The sequence below is a fragment of the Helianthus annuus genome, chromosome 7 (assembly GCF_002127325.2).
Source record: "Helianthus annuus cultivar XRQ/B chromosome 7, HanXRQr2.0-SUNRISE, whole genome shotgun sequence".
Classification (NCBI taxonomy): domain Eukaryota; kingdom Viridiplantae; phylum Streptophyta; class Magnoliopsida; order Asterales; family Asteraceae; genus Helianthus; species Helianthus annuus.
This window is the reverse complement of record NC_035439.2, coordinates 5,614,120-5,626,335: the sequence shown is the minus strand read 5'-3', so window position 1 is coordinate 5,626,335 and position 12,216 is coordinate 5,614,120. Positions and strand designations below refer to the sequence as shown.

The following is a 12,216-nucleotide window of genomic DNA, read 5'->3' as shown; positions in this document are numbered from 1 at the left end:
AAACTACCCAATTATTTAATTAGATAAATACTTTGTTATTAAAAAAATTAATGATTCATATTTTCAGTTTTTGTATAAGAGGGTCCCTTTTGGGGGGATTAATTGCTATTTGGCATCCTTTAGGCCACACGTAGTCCGGCGATATCCGGCGCCACAGACCATCATTCCGCCCCATGGCTTCGGGTACACCGCCTCCAGGCACCATGGGCTTGAAAAATTGAAGGCCATGATGTGCATAGCGCCTGGTTCATTGGGTTCTCTCTCTCACACATATATATACATACATATATAGGTAGAGGTTCAACTAAGAATTTAATCTTCCCTAAGTTTCCTAAGAAGCAATCTTGAGCTTACATGTGGCAATCTCATTAATTTAGATGAAAGGGTAATATTGGAAAATGCAAATTTCAAACAGATCTGTACTTAGTTTTAATCACACGATTTTCATTCCTTCTTTCATATTTTTCATTCATTCATTCATTGAGCTTACCAATTTCATCGAGATCGTTTTCATCTAAATCAATCGCAAATCTCAATCTCAATCCTGCTGAATCGTTGATCGTTTTCATCGATTTGCCGGTACCTGCGAGATTGAGATCAATCCTGCTGAATCGTTCATCGTTTTCATCGATTTGCTGGAACCCTAGCTCCTCTATTCATTCATTGATTTGCTGATTTATCCTCCTCTATTTTAATGATGTCTACTACTGTCGATGGTAAAATACCTTCTAGTTTTAATTTCATCTACTTTTTAGGTTTTTAGTTTTGATCTAAGTTGTGCTGGTTTTTATTTAAAAGTGTAGTTCTGAAGTTGTGCTGGTTTTTTGAAGTTGTGCTGGTTTTTTTATATTACATCATATTTTAAAGTGTAGGTTTGTAAAGTTGTGCTGATATCTTTATTTTGTGCTAGTTTGTCTGGTAAAGTTGTGCTTGTTTTTTGTGCTGGTTTATTGTAAAGTTTGTGCTGATATCTTTTATTTGTTCTGGTTTTTTGATTTGTTCAGGAGTTCGTATCTGTCCAACTACTGGTAATCAGTATTATACTCCTATTGTTCCAGATTCTTCCAAACCTGTAGTTGGTATGCATTTCCAGTCAATTGATTCTGCCTTTAATTTCTATAAGAAGTATGCTAAGTTATCTGGGTTTGAGGGTCGAAAGCATACTCAATCTTCAAAAAATGGTGTTGTGATTAGAAAGTACTTTGTTTGTGCGAAAGAGGGTTCAGCGACATCCTGTGCTGTTGACACGGTAAATGATAGTGTTGGTGCTGATAAAAAGTTAAATGACCGAAGGAGGAGACCTTCTAAACGTACCGGATGTAAGGCACACATCCGTTTGTCTTTAACTCCAAAAAATACTTATAGAATTTCTCATGTATTTGAGGAGCATAATCATTCTTTTGTTGATGAAGAGGATTATCATCTTTTAGCTTCGTCTAGAAAGTTGACATTCACTGAAGAGCAACTGCTTTCTGATTTTCCTGAGATGAATATTGGTCCAGTTAGGGCATTCAACCTTATGAGAAAGATTCGTGGTGGATTTGATAAGGTTAGAGTGACGTCTACTGATTGTAAAAATTTTAAAAGAGATATTAATTTGTTCATTGGAGAGTTTGATGTGGATATGGTTGTCCAACGTCTTATGAAGAAGAAGCTGTATTTGCCGAATTTTTCTTGTGAATTTTATTGTGATGAAAAAGGTGCTCTTGCTGGATTATTTTGGGCTGATGAAGAAATGAAACTGAATTATGAGGTCTTTGGGGATGTTATGTCTTTTGATGCTACGTTCCGTACGAACAGGTATTTTATTCACTTTTTGTAGATCATTTATTCATATTTTTATTAAACTAGCACAATTCAGCAAGCAATTGTAATATAATCAATTCAATTTTTAGGTATGACTTGGTATTTGTTCCGTTCACTGGAATCGATAATCATCATCACAATGTCACGTTTGCTGGTTCTTTGTTAGCATCTGAAACTGCTGAATCATATAAATGGCTTCTTCAAAGTTTTTTGAAGGCTTTTGGTGTTGCACCTAAGGTGGTTGTGACTGATCAGGACGCTGCAATGAAAATTGCCATCCGAGATGTTTTCCCAGATACCAGACATCGTTTGTGTATGTGGCATATAATGATCAAAGTTTCTGAAAAGGTAACTTTCTTAAACCAGCAAACTTTTAGCATATAAACCAGCACACTTTAAACAATCCATTTAAACCAGCACACTTTAGCATATAAACCAGCACACTTTTAAACCAGCACACTTTGGCATATAACTCAGCACACTTTTAAACCAGCACACTTTCTTTAAACCATCACAGTTTAAGCATCATAGTTTAAGTTTATACATCAACTAGCACACTTTAACATATAAACCAGCACATTTTAGGATTTGTTTGCTGTTTTAATATACTAATTATTTTTTTTTGTTATAGGTTGGTACTGAGCTATCACAAGATGAGGTTTTTAAAGAAGATATATGTGATGTTGTATGGACTGATGCTCTTGAACCAGCACAGTTTGAGACACAATGGTGTGATTTAATGATTAAGTACAACCTTACTAGTAACAGCTGGCTGTCTGATATGTACAACCTCAGATCAGTGAAAATCATTTTTTTGGTCAATTAACCAACACAAAATTGTCATTAGTTGAGTTTTTGAGCCATTTTGATACTGCAATGGAATCTCAGAGGTTTAAGCGCAGCAAACGTGATCATGATACCAGATACACACAACCTCGCATGAAAACCAATTATGAATTGGAACTGGAAGCTGCAAAGATTTATACTCGGGGGATATTTTTTGATGTTCAAGAAGAAATTCGACTTGCTTGCAAGAATTGTATGTGCAGGCGTGAAGAAGAAGTTGGTGATTCAATTAAGTTTTATATTCTACAGGTCAATCTTCCTGGCCTTCATGAGGTATTTATTTATACCTTTAGTAGCACAAACATGTTCTGCTTTTTACAATACATTTTAAACTATAAACCAGCACACTTTTGTTATAAACTAGCACAATATAAGCATTTGTTATTTGTGTAGCTTCTTTTTACTCCTAAGGATATGGTAATTAAATGCAGCTGCAACCGATATGAGCAGTATGGTTTGCTACGTAGGCATGCCTTTTGTGTTCTTCGTCTTTGTGGTATAAAGGAGTTCCCTAAAAAATATGTTATGGGGCGTTGGACAAGAGATGTTGTTCCAAAAAAGACAAAAGTTTCGAGTTTTGATCAAAATGCTGCTGGTAATCAAGTTGAACGTGCTTCCAGCATTGTGTGTGAGATAATGACTGCAACTGAACATATTGTTAACCGTCTTGTTACAAATATTGACCTGTTATCGTTGTATAGAGACCAAGTGATCGAGTCGAAGTTGAAGGTTGATTCTGCTGACCTTCCTGCAGAATCACTTGACAAGAATGCAAGATTAGCTAATATTCTTCATGCTGATCAGCCATGTTCATCGTCTTCTGCTACCATTCTTCCACCTAGTGGTATTAGAAACAAGGGGTGTGGTTCAAACAAACGCTTAAAGTCTTTTCGTGAGGTATCATCTTCAAGAATATCAAAGAAAACTAAATCTAGAGGTTGTTTGATATGTGGAGGTCATGGACATAATAGTCGGACTTGTAAGATGAAGACTACTGTTGCTGATTCCCAGAAGAGCAGTTAGTCGTGTGTCTTGGAAATCATGATATTTGGATTTGTTATTTTTTTCATTTCAGTTTGGATTTCTTGTATTCTTATTATGTTTACAACATTCAACCAGCACATTATTAGTTTTTGTTGATTTTGTAAATGCAATTGTCAAGAATTTGATTTTTCAACATTCAATATACTGTTTAAAACCAGCACAATTTTAAACTTTGTTCTTTAAAACCAGCACAATTTTAAACTTTGTTCTTTAAAACCAGCACAATTATAAAACCAGCACAATTTTAAACTTCTTCTATGAAACCATCACATATTGTCATAGTGAAACCAGCACAATATTAATTGTAAAACCAGCATAAAATTAACTTTCCTAATATAACTGTTAAAGCAGTACAATGTAATTGTTAAACCAGCACCATATTAATTGTTAAACCAGCACAAAATATTACAGACAACTACCAAACTAATGTTATATTGTTCAACCAACACAATCAATATTTCTGGTTCAATCTGTCATTGATTTTCGTTTCCGCATTTTTCTTGCATTCCTCTTTCTTTTCAGGCTCCATCTTCTCATACTTCTCTAACAGTTCCATCATTTCACCTTTCGCTAAGTTGATGTCGGATAAAAGTATTTTGCTTAAATACTTGTATCTCAGTTCAACCAACTCTTTGTCTTGTTTCGGTGACTCTTTCGACAGCCCACTATCCCATTCCTTCTTGCTCACATGATTCCCTGTGTATGTCTCCATGTGTCTCATTGCAAAGACACCACAATCTACAAAGTTCTTTCCGTTTGCCACGACATTTTCATTATTTCTGGTTCCAAGGGCGACATCTTTGTGTGCATTGTTGGGTATTCAACTTCAAGGTAATCACATACAATTTCTTTCTGTAATTTGAAAATTTTCAAAATCAAAATCCCTAAGCATCACAAATATAATTAAAATAAACAGCACAGAATTAATGGGCATCAATATATTACCACTCTTTTAGCACGTGCCATTTTTTGTGCTTTTGCTTTCCCTTTCATGTTGTCTATAATCTTGATGGCTTCTCCCTTGAAATCAAAACATACAATGTAGTAGTGCTTGTGTTGTAGTATTGGAATGAACAACATGTCCACTTTCCTAATAGTTCCAAACTCGGTAGTCATCAATGTCGCGGCAATGTTTTCTCTGAAATTTTGTGTGCAGGTCTTTTTGTTCAGTTTTGGTTTGAAGTTGTTTTCTCCCTGCACAGAAACCAGCACAATGTGTTATAAACCAGCACCAGCACAATGTGTTATGAACCAGCACAATAATAGCATTTCATATATTAGACTAACCAGCTATTAATAAAACATTAATATTTCAAAACCAGCACAATGTGTAATAATCCAGCACATTTTATTAAATGTGCTTTTTCTAATCTGTTATTAAAACCAGCACATATTAGAAAACATACCAGCATGTTGCATGGGCAGAAAACTCTTGCCGGCGAACCTTTGCTTCTGTAGACCTCTTCACTGTTTAGTACCAATGACCAAGTTGTTAGGACTTGGACATGTATGTATAAGTTCGGGTGAAGCGACTCCAGACATACCCTTGAAAGGTTTGTGTTAAATGCTGTCTCATATATAAACACCCTGCATTGTTGTAATACACATTAGTTTAAATACTTATTTTTATCCAATTAAGATTTTGTTGGTTTTTATACTTACCAGGGGTCGTCAACTGTCGAGAACATCCATTCGGCTATCCTTACTTCAATTTTTTCAGTTTTTGTTTTTATTTGTACAACTCGCTGCATATATGGTGAACATAAAGGTTCGGCAGGGTGAGTTGTACGTTTGCTTTTCTTCTGGTCTCCGGCGTTTAGGTCTTCACCTATGAATTCTTGTTTTTCACTGTCTTTTTTGGGTTCCTTTTCTGGTGTTTTAAAAACCTCTCCTTGCTGTGCTGGTTGACCAGCAGCCTCATTTCCTTCTTTCTTTGCTGGTTGGCCAGCAGTGTCACTTTCTCCCTTTGGTGGTTCATTAGCATCTTCACCTCCTTTCTTTGTTGTTTCCCCATCAGGTTTACCATCTTTAACCTTTTCTCCACCTGCATCCTTTTCTTCTTCACCTATGAATTCTTGTTTTTCACTGTCTTTTTTGGTTTCATTTTCTGGTGTTTTAAAAACCTCTCCTTGCTGTGCTGGTTAACCAGCAGCCTCATTTCCTTCTTTCTTTGCTGGTTGACCAGCAGTGTCACTTTCTCCCTTTGGTGGTTCATTAGCATCTTCACCTCCTTTCTTTGTTGTTTCCCCATCAGGTTTACCATCTTTAACTTTTTCTCCACCTGCATCCTTTTCTTCTTCACCACCAACTCCATGATCAGCACCATCTTTTTTGCTGCTTGCTACCTGTTCTGCCTTTTCTATTTCTTTTATAATCTCTGGCCACATTGAACTGGTGATTCTGAAAGGAGTTGAATCAAATTGTGAGACCACCATTTTTTTTTGTGATTGGGTAAGTTTAACTTCATTCCCTTCTTCCTTTTCATTCGCTCCTTCTGTCTTCTCTCCACTTCCTCCTTTTTTCTTTTCTTCATTCCCTGCTTCTGATTCTTGCTTCTCGAAATTGTACTTTTCACCATATACTACCAATCTTTTTCTCCACTCATCCACAGCATCCACAACCTCCTCACCTTTGTACTTTGTTAAACATTCTGCAATCATTTCGTGTGTTTCTTTGACATGCATGTCCAGCTCTTTTGTTTTGGATTTTATCAGACAAATCCATTCCTGAAAAGATAACCAGCACATTCTTTTTATAAAGTAGCACAAATTGTAAAAGTAGCACATTCTTTTTATAAAGTAGCACAAATTGTAAAAGTAGCACATTTTCCATTTTTATTTTTACATACACATGATAAAAGTTTACAATAAAAGTAGCACATTTCAAACTAGCACAGTTTTATAATCCATTTAAACCAGCACACTTTAGCACATAAATCAGCACAATTTCACATTCCAAATTCTAACATTAAACTAACATATACTAGGTATAAACTAGCACAATTTAACATTCCAAACACTAAATGTCATAAAAGTAGCACATTTTTTCAATAACCATCTAAACCAGCACTTTTTTCAGTAATACTACAGATAAACACAATAAAATAGAAATTACCACTCCACTTGTTGGATTTGTAGGTGGAATTTGTGAGAGTTTTTCCTGGGATTGTGGAATGTCCAAACTTTGTGTAATGTCTAGAGATTCTGGGAAGTCACTAAAGTAATGATTTCTAGCTTCATCAGTTTCCTTTGAGATTTGTTGATATGTGGATAGAGGTTGTTCAGCTGGTGCTTTTTTCTTTATCTTCAGTTTTACCTTCAAATTCTTTCGTTTTTCACCAGTTGTTGCTGCTTTCAAACTTGTTTTCTTCTTACTCTTCACCACCTTTTGAGTAGGTGTTTGTGTTGTCAAGGTGAGTTTCTGTGCTGGTTTCCCATCTTTTTCACTTCTCTTTCTTTTATTGCTTTTCACCACCGGACCAAGCTTTTTAATTGTATCATTTTTATGATACATTACAGCTGGTATCATCTTCTGTGTTGGATTTGTTCTTTGGTATGTATCATGCGCATAAACCAACTGATTGATTTACAAGTTAGTTTTTGTTATTATGTTTGATAAAAAACAATAAATATAAATCATTTTTAGATAACTACAACATACCACTAGAAATGTTATCGGTCCGATGTAATGTGCTGCTTTAGATTGGAACCAGCTTGTTGTCTTTCTGTTCAAGCAGTCGATCACGTAGCTGCACCAGTCAACATCCTTAATATCTACATCAGGTTGCAATGTTGTAAGGAATTTCATGTTGACGTTGCCACCGTGTGTGAGCTCTGCCATTATTGAGTTGAACATTACAAGAAAGTTCAGTTGAAATAGCCTTCCACTCTCCTTCTGTTCTTTCACAACATGAATAATATGATGCATTTTTGGCAGTTCATCATCAATTTCAAATTGATTTCTAAACTCTGTAACAACTGGATCACTCATTGATGGTTTACTCAACTCCTTAACCTTCACTTTACCCATTGGTATGCCAAGAACTTCTTGTACTAGGTTAGGTGTTATCACTACATTATGTGTACCTAGATTCAGTGTGTTGATTGTAGGTTCATAATTGTTAGTGAGCCAGTATCCCAGATCAGTTGGTATTTTTGTTATATCAAAGTTCTTCATGCTTTCAAATCCCATGTTATCTACTTCTGCTTTCTGTTCGTCAGATAACACTTGCATGAATTCAGCAAGGTTTTTTGGGCTGTTCCTGATTCTAATTCTTTTTTTCTTATCAAATTCCTTGAAAAGTGTTGATCGTATAGGTTCAACGTTTGTGGTAACAGCTTTTAGTGCTGTTTTTTGTTTCTTTTCCGGTTGTTCGAAGTCACTGTCTGATGAGCCTGCAAGTAATTTCAGAAGAAACATAGTAACCAGCACAAGTTATAAAGTGTACTATATATTAAAAAAACAATAACCAGTACCATTTTGATCATTTAATACATAATAAACCATGATTTTTATAATTCAAAACATCATTGTTACATAAGGTTCAGAAAAACATGATCATAATACATAACAGCATTGATAACATTAGAAAACTAAAACAAACAACATAAACATGATGATCATAGCAGGAGCTGGCTAGATTGCTACTTCCTTCCAAAATTCTTGACTGAGATTATAGGTTTTTCCTCATCTTCTTCATGTTTAGGTTGTAGGATGGGGATCTTTTGTTTTTCATCATCTTCTTCTTTTTTGGGTTGTACAACTGAGATTTCAGGTTTCTCAACAATCTCTTCTTTTATGGGATCTGAAGGTTCACCACCAGAAGTATGATGATTGGTATAGTTTGGCCCCCAGATTGCTACTTCATTCCAAAATTTCGGACTCATATAATATTCCTTTTTTGTTGGTCTTACAACTTTTAGTGGAATGGGATGCAAAGGTTCATTATCAAAAGTAGGGATTGGTTCTCCTGGTTGTACAATTTGTAGTGGTTTGGGATTGTACAGCTCTGTTTTCACACACAAAAAAGCAACTGAAACTTATATTACTTATCTCCTGAATTTAAAAGTAGCACAGTCGGTAAACCAGCACAGATTTGGAACCCAAAAAAACCACTTGTGCTAGTTTCTTCTAAAACACTAAAGTAGCACAGACGGTAAACCAACTAGAATTTGTGCTAGTTTACTAGAAAACACTAAACCCTTTGTGCTAGTTTCTTCTAAAGCAATAAACTAGCACAGATAGTAAACTAGCACAGATAGTAAACCAGCACATATTTGGAACCCAAAAAACCAACTAGAACTTTGTGCTAGTTTCTTAAAAAACACTAAACTAGCACGGAAGTTAAACCAGCACCGATTTCAAAACCAGAAAACCAACCACAACTTTGTGCTAGATATTTCTAAAACACTAAACTAGCACATAGGTTAAACCAGCACATAAAATAAACCAGCACAAAAAATAAACCAGCAATATTTCATTAAAACACAACGATGGATCTGTTTTATAAAATGCAGAACATGAATCAGTTTAGACATATTAAAACCCTAGAAATCTGTTCGTTTACAGATCCTTAACAAACCTTCGAAATCGTCATCAGGTTTTGTTTCTTTATGCTTCTGGCTTCTTGTAGATCTCTTAGAACCTGTGTAATCGATCTGATTTCGAAGAAACTTAGAAAAACCGTACAAAATTGAAACGAATACACCAAAATGCAAAAAAAAAATGGAACGTACTCTCTGAATCCATCGTTGATGCTGTTTTTGTTGTTGTTTGTTCGATTTTCGTCTCTCTTATTGTCGATTTTAGGGGACGTTTCTTAGCCATTGGGAAGTTTTGAGAGAGAGTGAAGAAGAACTGTTTTGAATCGTCAATAACTGCTTTCCTTTTTGTCCAGTACTATTTTTTTGTTTATGGCGAAAATACCCCCGCGCGTTTTAGTTGTTTACTTATCTAGTTTAATATTAGGGATTTAATCTGGTCCATTGGTTGTTTAAAAACATGGTGTAGATTGCTTCTTAGGCAACTTAGGCAAAATAGGCTTCTTAGGGGAACCGCCCCCTACATATATATGTCTAACTGAAGGGGTATAAAGTATAATCCTACTACACACTCAAGTTATATAACCCCTCATAACCTCACTTTCTTACACATTTATAGTGGCGGACATAGGAATTTTTTTATGGGGGTGCGGAAAATTTTTAAAGATTTTAGGCCTATTGGTATATAAAAAAAATCGATTCATATTGGGTCGGATCCGGTCAGTTCAGGTCGGGTCATGTAAAAAACAAAAGTACATCAACCTAAAATTTATATATAAAGTCTAGAACAACCAAAAAACATCAAAATACATAAAATTCCAAACACTTTTTTATGACCTCTATAACTTTATTTCTTCTAAAAAAAACATAATTTTATGATTTCTATAACTTTATTTCTTCTAAAAAACAACATAATTTTATGATTTCTATAACTTTATTTCTTCTAAAAAACAACATAAAACAACAATAACATTAAAAAACGTAGGTACCTTGCATTGTTTGGATTCCATTGAGTTTGGTGCCGGATGTTCGAGATTTCCGGCAAGAAATTGGAGTTGGATGACTGTTGTTGGCTGTTGTGTCGTTGGGGAAGCAGATCGCAGAGGCAGACGAGGTCACGAGAGAGAGCGGGAGAAACAAAATTGGAAGATGGTTTGGGTTGGGTTATTTTATTATAGTTCAAATTTTGTTAGGTTGGGTTAAGTGGGCTTGAGTTGGGCTAAATTGTTTAATAAGTGAGTTACAAACTTATAAATGATGTTATACTATTATAAAAGTCAGTGTTTAGTAGGGCTGAGCAGTATACGGTTCAGAACCATCAGAACCGGGAACCGAAACAAAACCGCTAGATCTAAACTGTATTTTTGTATATAGGCTCCGGTTCCAGTTCTTAAACTTGGGTAAAAACGGTTCCCGGATCGGTTCCGGTTAAAACCACGGTTCCAGTTAAAGAACCGCTAGAACCATCCTATTTTATTAATGGGCTTTTCAACATTATACGACCATCCTAATTCTTGTTCTCTCCTCTTATATTCATTCCACAATCTCATCTTTCATCTTCTAATTCTTCTAATTTTCTCCATCTCTCAATCCTAACCCTAATTGCTATCATACAAGTTCATCTCCCTCAACACCCTGCAAATACAGGTGCGCTATTCTACATGACCTTTTTTATGATTGCATATATTTTCTTTCTTGATGTTTGCTTTCTGATACATATAGTTTTCTGTATGTGAAAATAAAAATTGAACAAAAATAATCAAATCAATGTTGATCAAATTGTAAATGTGTATATAAATAGTGTATCGCTTGGTAAATACAGTAGATGCATTACTGATCAATCTATTCATGTGAACCAAATACAGTAGATGCATTATTCGTTTATTTTTTTTAATTGCTAACACTTTGTTTCATTTAGATGTTTATAAGAAGATTGAGAGGATGAAGATCGAATGAAGTTTGAAGATGTTTGTTTTAATTGTTAACACGATGGTTGTAATAGTTTTATTTATAGTTTGTTTTATGGCTTGAAATTTTTTATTGTTGCTTTGCTACTTTTATTTAGGTTGGTTTGAACTTTGAATGTTGCAACTCTTAGTTAATGTTTTAAATGGTCTGATTTGTTTTTATTGAATTGTTAATTTTACGATTTAATTGTCAACCGGTTCCCGCGAGAACCGTTTAACCGGTTCGGAACCGAACCAGAACCATTATAATACGGTTCGGTTTCGGTTCTTAACTTTAGCCATTAACGGTTCTGGTTCGGTTCCGGTTCGGTTCGGTCCGGTTCTGAATCGTTGCACAGCCCTAGTGTTTAGGTTATATTTTTATAAAAAACAGTGTTTATTACAATTTTTTATAAATTAAAAATATGATTTCTTTTGTCTAAGGGGGCGATTGAAATCTCCAATGGGTGCGGGTGAAAAATTCCAAATGATGCGGTCAAGATTTTATCGAACAATTAACACTAAAAAATATTTTTTCAAGGGGTGCGGCCGCCCATCCACAAATATGGGTAGGTCCGCCCCTACACATTTACCACATATCATATAACCCCATATGTATAGGAGTATTCGTGCTTTCACATATTTTAGGGTGTTTCATCGGTAATCTATGTGGAATGATGGAGCTAAGAATGTTCACGTCTTTTTAATCAAAATATAATAATATTATAAAAGAAACTTAAAGATGATTTGTATATAAATATATAAATGTATCAGAATTAATAATTCTTAATTATAAGGTTATGACAATAAATTATAGTTATGTTTATTTATGAAATTTATATGTAACAAAACTATATTTACTTTAATTTTATTAAATATATTGTTTTAAAAAAAACAATTTAACCATAAAATGCTTGTGTAAAAAGTGTGATACAATTAAAATAATTGTAAGAATAATCGTACAAATAAATGCATTGATAAAATTTGGTTTTCAAATTAAAATTTATAGAAGAAATTTGACGATAAAGATAAAG

The 12,216-nt window shown here is 34.6% G+C and overlaps 3 protein-coding genes across 3 annotated transcripts; 2 read left to right on the top strand and 1 right to left on the bottom strand.

The window, feature by feature from the left end:
- The first annotated feature begins 1,474 nt into the window (after window positions 1–1,474).
- LOC110867695 (protein FAR1-RELATED SEQUENCE 5-like) lies at window positions 1,475–2,947 on the top strand. Its single transcript, XM_022116698.2, has 3 exons — window positions 1,475–1,800; window positions 1,896–2,154; window positions 2,438–2,947. Exons 1-3 carry the CDS (start codon window positions 1,487–1,489, stop codon window positions 2,630–2,632), a joined length of 768 nt encoding a protein of 255 aa, XP_021972390.1. The 5' UTR covers window positions 1,475–1,486; the 3' UTR covers window positions 2,633–2,947.
- LOC110866166 (protein FAR-RED IMPAIRED RESPONSE 1-like) lies at window positions 2,683–3,675 on the top strand. Its single transcript, XM_035975689.1, has 2 exons — window positions 2,683–2,925; window positions 3,046–3,675. The coding sequence occupies exons 1-2, from the start codon at window positions 2,683–2,685 to the stop codon at window positions 3,673–3,675; spliced, it is 873 nt and encodes a 290-aa protein (XP_035831582.1).
- Window positions 3,676–8,191: 4,516 nt separating this feature from the next.
- On the bottom strand, window positions 8,192–9,604 carry LOC118480542. The gene is made up of 3 exons (XM_035975521.1): window positions 9,432–9,604; window positions 9,278–9,340; window positions 8,192–8,704 (listed from the first exon to the last, which is right to left on the bottom strand). The coding sequence occupies exons 1-3, from the start codon at window positions 9,520–9,522 to the stop codon at window positions 8,340–8,342; spliced, it is 519 nt and encodes a 172-aa protein (XP_035831414.1). The 5' UTR covers window positions 9,523–9,604; the 3' UTR covers window positions 8,192–8,339.
- Between the last annotated feature and the right edge of the window lie 2,612 nt (window positions 9,605–12,216).